The 15,451-nt window shown below is 27.8% G+C and overlaps 1 protein-coding gene across 1 annotated transcript in view; it reads right to left on the bottom strand.

Annotated features, from left to right (window-relative positions):
• The window catches only part of LOC136984324 (multiple PDZ domain protein-like), a 120,908-nt gene extending 106,509 nt beyond the window's left edge, over positions 1-14,399 (bottom strand). The window contains exons 1-2 of the mRNA XM_067281257.1: positions 14,219-14,399; positions 1,050-1,171 (exon numbers count right to left, since the gene is read on the bottom strand). Coding sequence (XP_067137358.1) covers positions 1,050-1,065 — 16 coding nt within the window. The 5' untranslated portion in view covers positions 1,066-1,171; positions 14,219-14,399. The remainder of the gene's footprint in view (positions 1-1,049; positions 1,172-14,218) is intronic.
• Between the last annotated feature and the right edge of the window lie 1,052 nt (positions 14,400-15,451).

The raw sequence follows: 15,451 nt of genomic DNA, 5'->3' as shown, positions 1-15,451 counted from the left end.
ATTAGTTGGAACTCATTGTATCAAACATTTCATTTCACAAAATGAAAGAAGACAACTTCACATAGTTCAAATATGCATAAATTAATGTCACGCTGTTTACTAATATAATGTATATAATGATATTTTATTCCAACTTTTGAATTTAAATATATTCTAATGTAAAAATTTAAATCCACTTATGAATGTTCTACATATAATAGTTGATAGTTGTATGATGCATTTGAAGATGACTCGTAAAACAGGTTGAAAATGTTTGTGAAGATTAAAATGTTTTCTCAGCATAAATAAGGTGTTTGAAAATTAATTATTGTTAGTTTACTGCTGAATGTGAGTTAGCTAATTGGAAGTAAATAAGAATGCTACTTATTTACTTTCAATTTAAACTAATATAATCAAATATAAAACATCCAATTACCTGATTTTTGGTTTAATGCCAAATGATTATTATAATCTGGCAATCATTTGGCATTAAACTGAATAAATATAATTATTTTAAAATAGAATCATAAAATAAAATGCTACTAATTAAAATTACTATATTATGAGCAAATAATTAAATGATAAACATTTAACATTCAAATAAGCCTACTATTTATGACTAATAATTATCACACACTATCAGTCATATGTTGTATCAGTAATTATCATGCATTATCAGTTAATGGAACAAAAGACAGCTAAAAACACCTACTTACCTAAAAAGAATGATAACTATAGCCAAAATACTAATTACTATAAGCAGTTTTATAAAATGTATTTTAACTTTCATGTTTACAGAAATGCTAATTTTGATAACGTTAAATGACTGATAACAGTATTCACAATTACAATAAGCAATTCTATAGTATAAGCAATTTTATTTAATTTTTATCAGGTATTATTATTTTTTTATTTCTTTTTATATATATAAATAAATAAAACATGATAAAAAGGAAAAAACTGTATTAACTTAATGATTTTTTAAATGAATTTATTTATTTAAATAATTTAATAAATTTTTTTAAAGTAAAATTACTATCAAAATAAATAATGATAAATAAAAATCTTACCGACAGAAATTGGCATTTTACACAATTTCCTAAAATTTCTTCCTTATCACGTATTTAAAGATATACAATAACTGGAATATCATTTTTAAAAACGGTCTTGATAGAATAACACAGCAATTAATCTGAAAAATAAAGTATTTCAATTAAATTAAAAATATCATAATATAAAGCAAAGAAATAATTTCAATTTTTAATCTGTTTAAAATTGTAAAAATTATAAACACAAAGAGATGTTTTTCTTCAACGGGGCCATTCACTAATTATATGTACAGTTTTGAACTATTACATATTTTTGACCCCTCTCTCTCCCTAGTGTGTATAATGATGTACTTTCAGCAAACTTCCTCATCTTTAATTATGTATAAAATAATTTACAGACCCATGACATTCAAAAACTGACTTTAAAAAGTTCATATACATGTTAACTACATACCAATAGTGACTGTTTATATTTGTAGTTAAATTTCAATTTAAAAAAATATTGGCTAGTCAAAGGTTACTTTCAAGTTTGTGACATTTGTCTCTTGGTGTTTTGTAGTGGTACCTCCGAAAAAGGGTTATATTCTTTGTTAATATCTTATGTGGAACTGATGCTATTATCAAGTGTCGCCAGTTAAGAACAATTTGATCCTAGTGTTAAGTTATAGAGGTGAAAATTAGTTCACGTATTTTTTTTTGGAACACTACGAGTTGCATGGAAAATCAAGTTTCCAGGACTCTATTGTATTTCTAACTGTATAGTTTATTCACATAAGTAAATAAGTAGGCTTGAAAGTAAAAATTTTTCTTCCTTTAATACCACTAAAAAAGTTCACAGACAATACCTGGACCCCTTCTCCCCCATGATGTACAGTACAAGAACATACTTTGCATAAGCCCACTCCCTCCCCTAAACTGTATAATTAATTAACAGATGGCCCAAACAAAACTATTTAAAATGTTTTACCTGTTTAACAGATCAATAATATTTGCTTATTATTGAAAAATTAATAAATTCAAATGATATCAGGTAGTTTTATATATATAATTTTTTTCAAAATCATTTTAAAATAAACTATGACAAGTGAATCAAAAGATATGGTAAAGTTATAACATTCAAATGAAATTAAGTTTCTTTTTTTATAAATTACATAAATGATAATCAATCATCTAAATAAAAAGATTCAATTTTTACACAAAAAAAAGAAATTATTTTACACAGTTAATATTTATGCATTAAAAAAATCCACAGGTCATATTGAAAAATATCTTTCAAATTTTAAAACAATTATATACATTCTGGTCATAAACTTGACTTTAATGTATAACGATACGCTGTAAAATGTCACAATGACGACAACTTGATTCTAATTCATAAAAAAATTAAACTAAAATTTTTTACAGTTTAGTTTTTCTTTTTTTATTCATATCAATCATTAACTGTGCTACACCAAAAAATGTTAAACTCACCTACATATTCATGATAATTTTTTTATTAACACATTTTATAGATATATATAGTTAAAATTATTAAAATACAATATATATACTATGTTCTGTTGTTTATTTATCCAATAAATAATCTTTCTAATTATTACCAACTGGTTCTTGTATTCACCACTACATACTAACACAATCTAACCATGTCTCTATTTGTTCCTATGCACAGAAACCCAATCATATAAATTTATGTGGCTTTTCCACAATCTAATATTTATAATCTGCTACCTGTTTAAATCAGAATACTTAACAAGCAATTCTATTTGTTTCTTCAACTATATACATAAATATCTTAGTCAATGAAATTTGCCTTTATAACTTAACTTACATCAACAAAAACTAACTGTTTGCTTTTAATTTTTCTTAATTATATCATGTAAACTACAACTGTTAAACATTAATCAGTTGCCTAAAGAACCAGTTTCTTAATGTATATTATCATTTTAAACTAGCTCTGACATTTAATATATTATTTTTATTTTCAGATAAACAATTATAAACTGTTTTTATAGACTGAACATCACAGCAAAAAAAAAATTAACATTAATTATAAAACTATTTTGACTGATATACATTTAAAACGAAAAATTGAAAGTTGTAGATTTCTGTTTAGAAATTTTTAAATATTTATTTTTATGTAAAATTTTTGTTCTCTATAAATATTATCTCTTTAAGATAACATTATTCTATAAATAAATAAATTTTAAATCTCATTCCATTTGATATCATTCAACTTTTAAACACTCATTTTAACTTAACAATAAACAATTGCTTTATCTTCTATACAGTCTTATAAAAATATCCTTAGAAGAATAAATGATAAAATATTTCAAGTGGCATCTGAAGTGGTTAATTAGTGATATAAATTAATAACAATAATGACAAATATAAAATGTAAACACTAAAGGCTACTGCACTTTGATGTTTATTATTAAAATTCTATATTAGTGTACTTTTCTAACTTTAACAGTTCTTATCATTTTTAAATTAGAGAAAATACAATAAATTTTATTATATATTATCTCACTTAAATACAGCATCTTTATGATTAATTAAACTTCTTTTATTAAAAACTTTATTAACAATTTAGTAAATACACATGAAGAAAATAACAACTGAAGAGACATATGCTATACTGTAAGATTAAATTAGAAGTGAAAATTTCAGTTTCCTGATGACAAGAATAATTTATGTATTCTTAATACTAAGAAACTGAAATTTTTATCTTATGGTTTACATATTAAATTAAACTTATTAACGATGTTGAATATGGGCATGCAGAAAGCTTTATACAACAAGATCAAAATAAAGATATGTTAACCAATACGAGGTTCCAGACAAGATCCAAAAATCCTCATTAAACATGCTTTAAAATGTTTTATATAAAAATAAAAAAGAAAAACAAAAAGAAGATAGAAATACTTTTGGAAGATAAATATGATGCAAATGAATAAACAATGTAAATTCCAAAACTGATGTAAAAATCCATCTCCAGTTGGAGTTGGATTTTAATGTTACATCACGTTAAACATTGATGATAAACCTCTCCCACAGCCTGAAGGTCTTAAATTCCACCTAGAAATGAGACCTATCAGAAAGTTCGAATGAGAAAACAACCAAATCAGAATAGGTGATCAGGGATAGAATATAATAAAAGGACATCTCAAGAACACGAGATTCTTTCCCCAAAAGATATTTTCTTTTTTTTCCAAAACAGATCATGTTCTTTCTCTAGGATCCTTGTTTCTCTATGACAATCCCTACTTTCACTAAGGTGCAAAGCTTTTCCTCTAGGATTTGTTATTCTCTCCCCAAGATATGCAGTCTATAAAATCTGCAGTGTTCATTTGCATGGATCTCTTCTCAGTCATTCTACCACAAAATTTTTCTTTCTCCAACAGGAAATCCCATTCTCAACTTGGTGTGCTCTTTTCAAGTAAATGACTGCCATCAATTGAACTTCTCTATTGAATGAAGACAGCCTTTGAACTCAACCTTCGTGAGAGTAAGCAGAAGGACAATTCCACATACTACCAGGACTGAACTTGCAAACTGATCTCCATCTAGAGGAAGATCCTGCATTATGAACTTTTAAGCTTTCTTCCATAATAAACGGTTACTCTGTACCAACAGTCTTGCTACAGTGTCTGCCTTCATCTCATATACAACCTTTCCCTCTCTTGAGCCATCCAGAGAAACAGACAGTACACCTTTTTGTCTACATTATAAGGTCAAAGTATCCAATTGGGGACCTCATATCAAGAAATAAATCAGAATCACAGACTGTTAAAACACATTAAAATAACATTTTTATTACTTAGTTTTATGCAAAAGTTAAAAGCAAAAACTAAAAAAAAAACATAAAAATTATACATAATAAGTAAGTAGAAACCTGTTTTTAGATATGCTCTCTTCACATTAGCCTATGAGAATAAAAATACTAAAGAAAATAAATGTACTAGCTCTAAACAAAACAATGTTCATTAAGCATACTACAATGTAGACAACAACTAACTCGTTAGATTTATACTGCATAAAAGTTTGAGATCCTCCTGATTATTCTTGAGACACATCTGTCAGGATCAATGACTTCTTCTTCCACAACAGAATGTCCTGACAAAAGTTCATTTTTGACACTTTCAACATATCTGTGATGTGTAATTGCTTCTCTGCTTTCTTTTCACAGAAGTTATTTAGCAAAATGTGGTGATTTATTACTTCAGATAATACAATGGAATGTGAATCATTGAATTATTTCATACTTTCAGAAGATGCTGGATTATCTGATGCCAGATTGACAAACTTCTACAGTGGAATCCTGGTTAACGAACTTTTATTTTGAAAAATTTTGTCTCGGATAACAGATGAAATTCGGATAACAAACACAACGGTTTTTTGTGTCAAATTTTAGTTGCTGTTAGGCATGTGCGAGTTAAGCATTGCTTTTCTGAGTGTTTGTGCTAAACTTCTTTTTTCAGTTTTGTGATTTATATATTTAATCAATATGGCATCCAAGTAAGAGAAAAATGATAGTGGCAATAGAAAACAACAATGCAATACGAACGATAATGTGCTATCGCATTTGAGAAAAATTTTGATTAAAAGAGTAAGACAATCAACTTTAAATTAACTTCTTGTTCTTTACCAAAAGAGACCGTGACTCGAAGAATCTCCCGATGAAGTGCTACCTGTTATTTTTTTGGAGGGGGATTCCCCTTCTAAGTATTGAGCTCCATATATCTCCACTCCTCTGCCACCAATTACAACAAACTGCTATTTTATCAAATAAAGTTTACATGTTTGCTGCTGTAATGATAGATACTAAGTTTTCCTACATTTTCAACAAAGAAAACTTACTGTATTTTACAAATAAAATCAGAAAAATTTTGGAGGCTAGAATGGATAAATTGCATTTACATTAATTTCTATGGGAGAAATTGCTTCGGTTAACGAACAGAGTCGCAGAAGAGATTAAGTTCGTTAACCGGGGTTCCACTGTACTGTATTAATTAAATTTAGGCTTCTTGAATAAATTTATAATCACCACACTGTATTGTAATCATTTTTTAAACAACTTTTACAATATACAGTATAACAAAAACAAAAATTTGCCTACATAGACAAATCTTACAATTAAGTGATTTACTATTAAATAATATACTATTTTTTTAGTTATAAGTTAGAAAACTGTCTAATATGAAACAAGACTTTTTTGATACTTATTGAATTGAAGAACCTATATAAATCAAAATTTTTTGGTATAACTATACAGTGGGCAATCAGTTAACAAACATAATCCATTCCAAGACTTTGTTCGCTATCCAAATTGTTCATTAACCGATTATCGATTTACCGTAGGTTTTTATGGAAATTTGATTAATTCGTTCTGGAGAACCCAAAAAAATAAAATATATATACTTTCTTACTATGTTTATTTATATGTAACAGTAAAAATACATATATATATATATATATATATCTTATATATAAAATTCTCGTGTCACAATGTTAGTTACCGTACTTTGTGGGGGTAAAAAATCTGTCTAATGTCGATTGCTTTTCTCTCTTCTTCAGGATTTTTCAGAATTAATTAATAGCTTTGTAATTGTAGAGATCCCTAAGCCTATTAACCTCAACCTGGTTTAGATGCCATTCTAAGACGGCTGTTCTGACATCCTCCCACTTCTTCAAAAGATGTTTAATAGCAGATATCGGCATTAATCCTCTTTTTCAGAAGAAAGCATATCTTGCCGAGTTTCTTAGTGTTCTTCATTCAAGAGTTCTTGGCATTTTTCTGTCATCAGATCAGTTTCAGGTTCCATTATGAGCTCATCAATATTCTTTATTTCTCAGATGTGATTTTTGTTACTCCTTAAGCTGCTTGAGTCTTCTTGATTATACAGTATCTTTCTTAGATAAGATTGAACTGTGGCCTACTGTAGACCTGTTCAAGCCATACTGCCCAGTAACATCAGATATCTTCTGCCCTTTGCTATTATACTCTCACCTTTCAAAAATAAAAACTAATGCAATACTTAATGATTGCCCGCCTGACAGTCTCGCAAATACTATAAAAGAATTGTTTCTGTCAGAAAAATAAAAGGCTGGAATTACAAGGGAGAGTTTTAAAGTTTGGAGGAATACTATCTGATCAGTATATACCAGGTTGAGCGTCGATGTCGACATCTTCCACACTCCGAAAAGTTTTAAATTGTTGCCTGAAGACAAGGGAAGACCAATCGGTATTCATTATTTTATGTCACTTCTCCTTGTGTTTGTTCTATGAGGTGTTCGTTATCTGAACATGTGTTTGTTGTCTGAACATAAAAATCTTTCATGAAAGTATTCGTTATCCGATTTGTTCACCCACTGTACCTAAATTTTGAATGATAATTACTGCTATAAATTTCAAGATCAGATAATGGTCAACTTCTCAATGACACTAGTTACAATCTATCACTTTTTTTGTTATAATTACATTAAAAAAAATAGTTTTATTCTCTGGAAACTAGCTTTAACAAAAAAATAATGTTAATTATCCTCAACTTTCCAGAAGAATTAAATGTTTGTTATTACAAGAGTTAAAGAGTATTCAGTATATCTGAAGAAAAGTCATGTAATAAAATAGTAATTAATAAAAACAAATTAATTTGATATATTCCAATTTTTTTCTAAATCAGAGTTATAAAACAATTACAGAAAAACACTTCAGGACAAAACTCTTTTACAGCTACTCCTCACTTAACAACCTACATGTTTAATGACAATCCAGACTTACAACCAACTCAGGAATCCCTTTCTCAGTCTAACTTGTAAGTCTCAAGAATTCCTTTACATAATCATAGTCTCATTCCCTCAGTCAGTATTTATGACACAAAGCATTTGCAATTCCCAAGACTACTACCGTATTTTACGGACTATAATTGCCTCCAAAATTCAGGTGCATCTTATAGTCCGTAGCGTCTTATAGGTATTTTTTTTACGGTATTTCATTTATAAATTTGTACTTTATTTGCACCCATAGTGAAAGATCAAAGACAGACAAATTTACTGTCATTCCCAAAATCAAATTAATTCAGCAACCAGCTCCCTCTTCATTATTCTAAAAGAAACAAAATAAAAAAAATTAAAAAAAAAATCACCAGATAAAATAAATAAATTAACACAACAAAAATAGAAACTCAAGCCCAACCTAAAGGTCTTATTTGAGGCACCAACTAGGAGTAATAAACTATAAAATGGTTTAAGAGACCAATGCGACCTCGATGTTGGATTAAATTTCCTCTACTGTGCAAGAGCAATAATGGGAGGTCTGTTTGACCTATAAAAATTTCCATGATACAAGTTCAAATCAGCGTAAGCCAGGTTGGTTTCTATCTAGAGAAGATAGCTAAAATGAATTGGTATGAAAGGACCATTGAATTAGAAAAATTCTACACTAAATCTGGAACCTGTTACTGGTGTAAATCATGTGAAAAAACCTTTCTTCACAAACGTTTTCGAACTTTTTAAAATAGTTCTTCCTTGGGTAAAAATGTTTGAAAATGTTTGTGAAGACAGGTTTTTTCACATGATTTACACCGGTAACAGATTCCGGATTTAGTGTTGATTTCACTCCGGTGTTAAGGTGATGGTGAGTTTATTATTTAGAAAAATTCTATTAAAATGGAAGATTTTATTCAATGTAGCAAAATATATGTGATGGATTGAAAAGAAAGGGCATGACTTCGCTTGGAGGAAGTGCCAAGAACTAAAGGAAGAGCATCAGAGTTGGAAGTGTAGCAGCACTTGGAAGAGGAGGAAGAATAGTAGCAGTACAAAGGAAGTTCACTGTAAAGTGATTAGCTGATTCATTCTCAAAATTGAATGTGGCTATATTAGAACTAGAAAATATAAATCCAAATATTAAATGGTTCACAAAAGTGGAATAGCAAAATGAATAAACTTTTTTGATGCTATCATAAAATTTATAAAGAAAAAGGAATCTTATAAAGTAGATCACACTAATAAGATTCTTCTCAGGACTCCTATCCTACAGGCACTTCCATTTCTTCTCAGTCATCTCCCTTACCCAGGCTCTCTACAGCTCCTGATAACCTTGCTGATAACTCCGATGATGACACTAATGACCTGGAACCATTACCATCCTTTGAAGGATTCAATGACTAAAATATTAATCTGAATGACTTTTTTAAATGAATAAACTTTAATTTTTTTGGTATAACATTTTAATAATTTTTGCTGATTGTACTTTTATGTTCTGTAATATGCAAGAGATGTAAATTAAAGCAGTTATCAAGTTGGAGTTTCTTTTAGACCATTTCTTTATCAAGAATAAATAAAAACATTAAGCTTCTCATTTATTGATCAAGTCATAGACATGGAACTTGGTCATTAAGCGAGGAGTCGGGCACTCTTCACTTAATGACCAAGTTCTGGTTCTTAATGACCAAATAGTATGTACACAAAAATAGTAACAGCCATTGCCATCTAATCAAATTCTTAGAACTAAACAAAATTCAGAACAGTATTAGACAACAAACTAGAATAAGACAGAGTAGTCTAAGCTGTGACAACAGTGCCCACAAACTATGCCCATGATGAAATAACATGCACCATGATGCCAACAGTCAATGATTAAGGTGTAATCATGTGGCATAAGAGATTTTGGAGAATTAGTTATTCATTAGTTAATTTGGCTGTGAAATGGTTGGCAGAGGCCAAATTTCCATCAATTTTATCATTTCTGCTGACAAGGTTACCGATTACCCATATCCTATAGATCATATTTCTACCATAATGTACTGAATTCTAGTCCAGTGGAACATATCTTGCATTATGACTTTCCCAACTGTTTATAAATAAATGAAGATACTGTACCTAAGTCAAGACCATATAGAACTTTTTTCTTTCCTCTATTCATACTGATAAAATGTTGTTTTATTTTTCTAATTTACTTGAAAAAACTTAAATGTTTGAATATGAATTCCATATATTTTCTTTTTTTTTTCTTTAAATATAATAATTTGTGATTATTATGATTATGTAAAATAACAAAAGTATTTGCTTACATTTTGTGAGTTTTTAAAAACTTGTTTAATATTCAAAAATGATGTTTGTTTCTTTTCTAATAATAATATAATAAAACCTGTTTAAAACAGAAGTTACAATACATACCAGAATTTTCTGTTTTGATATGTTCTCATTTTATAGTATGTGATGCTTTTATTAACTACAGAAAAAAGAAAAGTTGGAAAAATGTTAAAATGTTCTGTTTCAAAGAGGCTGAAAATACTGATGTGTTTGTTTGTGTTTGTGTTTGTGTGTGTGTGTGTGTGTGTGTGTGTTTGTGTGCTATTAACTCTTTGGTATTAGATATGAGGAACAAAAAATTAATTTTTAAGAACAATTCCTATAGGAAATATAAGGAAATATTCTTATTCTTACAGTTTTTAAATATAAATCAAATTGTATATATTAGTTTAAATTAACAATAGTAAAATTGAAATGTATTCCATAAGTAATGGATTTTTACATAATTTCTCTCTCTATGTAGCCCATACACACACACAAACACAAACACACACATCAGTATTTTCAGCCTCTTTGAAACAGAACATTTTAACATTTTTCCAACTTTTCTTTTTTCTGTAGTTAATAAAAGCATCACATACTATAAAATGAGAACATATCAAAACAGAAAATTCTGGTATGTATTGTAACTTCTGTTTTAAACAGGTTTTATTATATTATTATTAGAAAAGAAACAAACATCATTTTTGAATATTAAACAAGTTTTTAAAAACTCACAAAATGTAAGCAAATACTTTTGTTATTTTACATAATCATAATAATCACAAATTATTATATTTAAAGAAAAGAAAATAAATGTTTGAATATAAACTCCATATAATTTTTTTCGAGTAAATTAGAAAAATAAAACATTACTTTATAAATTCACAAAATCATCATTAAACTTAAAATTTTTAAAATATTTTAAATATTTATGAATTTGGGTTTAAATTTTTAAACAAATTTTTTAAAATTCCATTTATAGAAAACAACAGTATTTTTATCATTACAATTAATGTAGGCAGTTAATTAAAATTACTTAAGAAACTGTTGACTATTATCATCTGCATTAGAATAAGCCAATTATTGAAAAAGGAAAGCGTGAAGGAGTTACAGATGTTATTGCAAATAGTTTCAGTTGTCTTCATAAAACTAGTTTTGAATTGCAACAAAATTTTAGAAACAATTAGATCATTACAGGATAAAGTTAAGCATAAGAAAAAAATAAGCATTTTTTTCTTATAAGAATTCATGACATTATGACTTAGTAGAACAACTAAAATACTTTGTTTAATCTTAAAATTTCTATGCATATAGATTTCATTTCATGTAAACATCCCTACAAACCCGACGTATAGCCCGACGACTTACGGCAATTGTTGGTGATTTCATTTTCACGAACAATAATGCTTATGTATACAAGGCTGCACTTGTCATTGACTTTCTTGACAGTAAAGATATTCGTCACATAGAATGGTCTGCAAGATCTCTGAACCTAAATCCAATAGAACATATATGGGATGCTTTAATGAGACAAATTGTATTTCATCAGCTTCTGCTAATTGTTCAAAAATAGACTTTTCTTCCAACAAATCTAATACACATTTCAACCAGCATAAGCAATCACTGAACAGTATACATGCTCATAGTAACTATATGCCTTATTAATCATTCTCTGTGCAAAAATATTTACAATGATGCTTACTACTTTTTCTTGTTATTTTTGATTTGACAGAATTTAGATTAAATTTCTGCTTTTCAATTGTTTTGTTACATTAAAAGTATGTTGTTAAATTTCACACTATACTGATCAGCAATTCCTGAGATACAGACCAAATTAATGGTTATAAGTTATGATATAAACAATATGTACTTTTTTACACATTTCATATTTATATCATAACTTTGAATATATAATATAAATTAAATTAAAATTTATTCAAAAATGACAAAATTGAAATGTGATCTTAGACATCATGCAAAATAATTAACAGGATTTTAAGGAATTAAAAGCCATTGGCTTTTTTTCAATAACATATATACAAGGAGCAGTTATCGATATAGACTTTATTGATGGAGGAAATGCATTTCCTCCATCAATAAAGCTTATATCAACAACTGCTCCTTGTACATGTTACTGAAAAGAGCCAATAGCTTTTAATTCTTTAAGATCCACAACAAAACCAGTAACGGAACATTTAATTAAACAAGTAACAGGTTGAGGATTACAAAATCCACTGATAATTAAATTTCGAATTATGAAATAAGATTATAAAAATTCAAATTATTTGAAATAGTCAGCAATAAATTTCATAGTCTTTGACATTCTAGTGACTTGTCCTAATCTATATATTTATAACATAATTCATATATTTTATATTTTCATACAAAATTATATATATATATCATCTTTAGTAATTTAAAAAGTGGAAGAATCTTCAAGCAGCACTAATTTCTAGAAAAATTTTGGCATACTTTGCTTCAAAAAGTGCCTTTTTTTGTATTATTAAAAGATATTTGATATGCTTAGTTACACCCAAAGAATTTTCTATATTTCTAATTATCATCTGAATATGTTGACATTTTTCATAAATGTAATATAAGCATTATATGTATATATATAGTACTTTTATTAATATTATTTCATGATTATTGTCATGTGAGTTATCAGAAGTTGTAAAGAAGATCTAAGCTATGAAAGATTATATAATCAAATTTACTTATAAATCATAAGTTTTGCTCTTTTGCACAAGTACTTGGCTTAAGATATTAACTTGCTTTAGATGTTTTTTGATTTATATTACACTTCATTGGTGAGAAATAACAACAAGGCTTTCTTTATATCTGTTTAATTCTCTTTTTCTATTTGCCGAGACGTGTTTCTGGTCTTTGCCCTTCTTCTGTTGGCTTTTTCCATTAAGGTGTCATACATTTAGTTTTTTGAAAATGTATAATAGTTGGTTTCCACCTTTAATTTTCGAAAAACTAAACACATAACACCTTAACAGAAAAAGCCAACAGAAGAGGAGCAAAAACCCGAAACCCATCTCGGCAAATAGAGAAAGAGAATTAAACAGACGTAAAGAAAGCCTCGTGTCATTTATATTACATTTCATCGTGAGAAATAATCAAATAAGAAGATTGGCACGGTTTCATATAAAGAAGAAAAACAAAAATTTAATATCCCTTTTAAATAAGAGATTCATAAATATTATTTTAATGTCTATCATAAACATGTTGATTTATACTATAAATATTTCATCTATACAACTATAGTGTAAAACAAATAATACAGGCTATTTAGTAAAAATAAAGTCGTCAGTATCATTTTTGTTGTTAAAAATTTCTTACAAAATTAAAAAAAATACAGATTATTTATTACAGCGAGTTATGTAAAAAACGGAATGTAGTTTTCGTTTATTTTTCATTAGTACTTTTCATAACATCAAAATAAGTTAGAATCTATCACAATGATTGTTCGAGATGTAGAACATCCAATTTTGTTAAAATGCTACCCGCCTTTAAAACTACACCTCCGAATATACATTTTCTAACATTTTTAAACATAGATAAGTACAGAGTTCGGTAATTACCCTATAAATTATTATATTGTATACGCACACGACCTATATTAGAAAAAAAAAATTTGTTATTACATTCATTAATAAAATTTCTCTCCAATTTTAAATACTAAATTTAACCCAAACGAAAGCAATCATTGTGAATTTATTAAACAGTGAGATAAAGAACTATTTTCTGCTTAGATATGCTAATAACAAAACAAGATTAATTTCTTACAATGTTTAAATTAAGGAAAACAATTAGAAATTTATTCAGTAATCAATTTCATTTTTTCCTCAATCAATATTTTTAAAATATTTAAAAACTCACTACTTCAATATAGAAAAATATCAACATGTACAATGTGAATAACACATTTTCCTCTGTTTTAATGAATTTCTTACTTTTGATTGTTTTTAATCCAAAGAAACTGAAAGTAAGATACTCAAATAATTAAAAAATACACGCCAATTAAATGACAGTAATCACATAATTCATAAAACTGCAAACTCAATGTATTTTCCATCCACAGAAATTATAAAATTTGCACCACTCACCTAATGTTGAAATTGATTAGATTACATAGTGGAACACGTGGGCTCAATCACCGTCACAGAAACTTAAAGATTTCATTTTTCAACGTCTCTTCTGTTTTTCCCCTTTGCAAAAAAACAAAAATACCTTTTTAATATTTCCCCTGTTAAAGTTACTACTTCATTCCCACCAGTAATCGCAATAAACCTTAAAATCGTCAGCGTCACCTTTCGGTGGAATGTGGCGAATGAATACTTGTAAATTACTTGAAAGGGATTGCATAAATGAGATTTAATAATTGTAATCGATCAATCGAGAAAAAACGAAATGTTTATCGTCCCGGAATTTATAGTACGATACGCAAATAAGTTAATCAAATTCTTTTGGTATTTTCTGTTAGAGGAGTTCTTGCAATCCCTGGGGGGAAAATGTGTTTTAGTCGAGATAAATAAGGCTGGTTTATTATATAAACAACATGAAATATAAGTCACATATTTTACGCGTTATTTTATTGTAGTTACATAATAAATATTGTATTAATTATTTTAAAAAATAAACATGTAGAAAAGTCGAATAGTATTTATAGGATAAGGAAAATGCTTCTTGCAATATTACTTTTAATTTAATATAAAGCGGAATATATCAAACATTGGGTAATAATCACGCTTGTGCTAATAGAAATGCATTTGAATAGCGTGTATTGTTACGTCAGTTAGAGGCACTTCTATATTTTTTGTAATGAAGTGTGAAATTATATCAAATTGGTATGATAATGTACAGTACACTGTTCTGACAAAACGAATGAATCTTACATCATTTAGAATGGCATTTCTTATAAGAATGGGGGAATATTTTTGGTGTTTCTTCGACTAATATATACAGTAGTATGTATCTGTCTAGGTGTATGTGAATATTTACGTACAGTACAGTACATTATGTGGGTAGGTAGGTATGTATATAGGTTATGAAATATCAATGTAAAGCGTATAAATTAAGAAAACAAATATAAGTTTTATATTTAACAACGGGCGATTATTTATTGCGACATCGTCACAATGCCGGAACGCAATTTTTAATCATATTTTTTATTTATTTAATTTAAAATATATACTCTCCACCTCAAATTAGTAGTGGCTTCCCCTGTACAGTACTGTACATTATACTTTTCCCTTAACAATAGAGTCGCGCCGATCGTCTATTAATTAACTGCTTTCAGGGAAAAATTTTGAATTGAATTCCGGTTTGTATCGTAGGTT

The sequence above is a fragment of the Centruroides vittatus genome, unplaced genomic scaffold, assembly GCF_030686945.1.
Source record: "Centruroides vittatus isolate TY-2023 unplaced genomic scaffold, ASM3068694v2 contig_913, whole genome shotgun sequence".
Classification (NCBI taxonomy): Eukaryota; Metazoa; Arthropoda; class Arachnida; order Scorpiones; family Buthidae; genus Centruroides; species Centruroides vittatus.
Note: the sequence above shows the minus strand (reverse complement) of the source record. Positions and strands in the feature narration are given on the sequence as shown.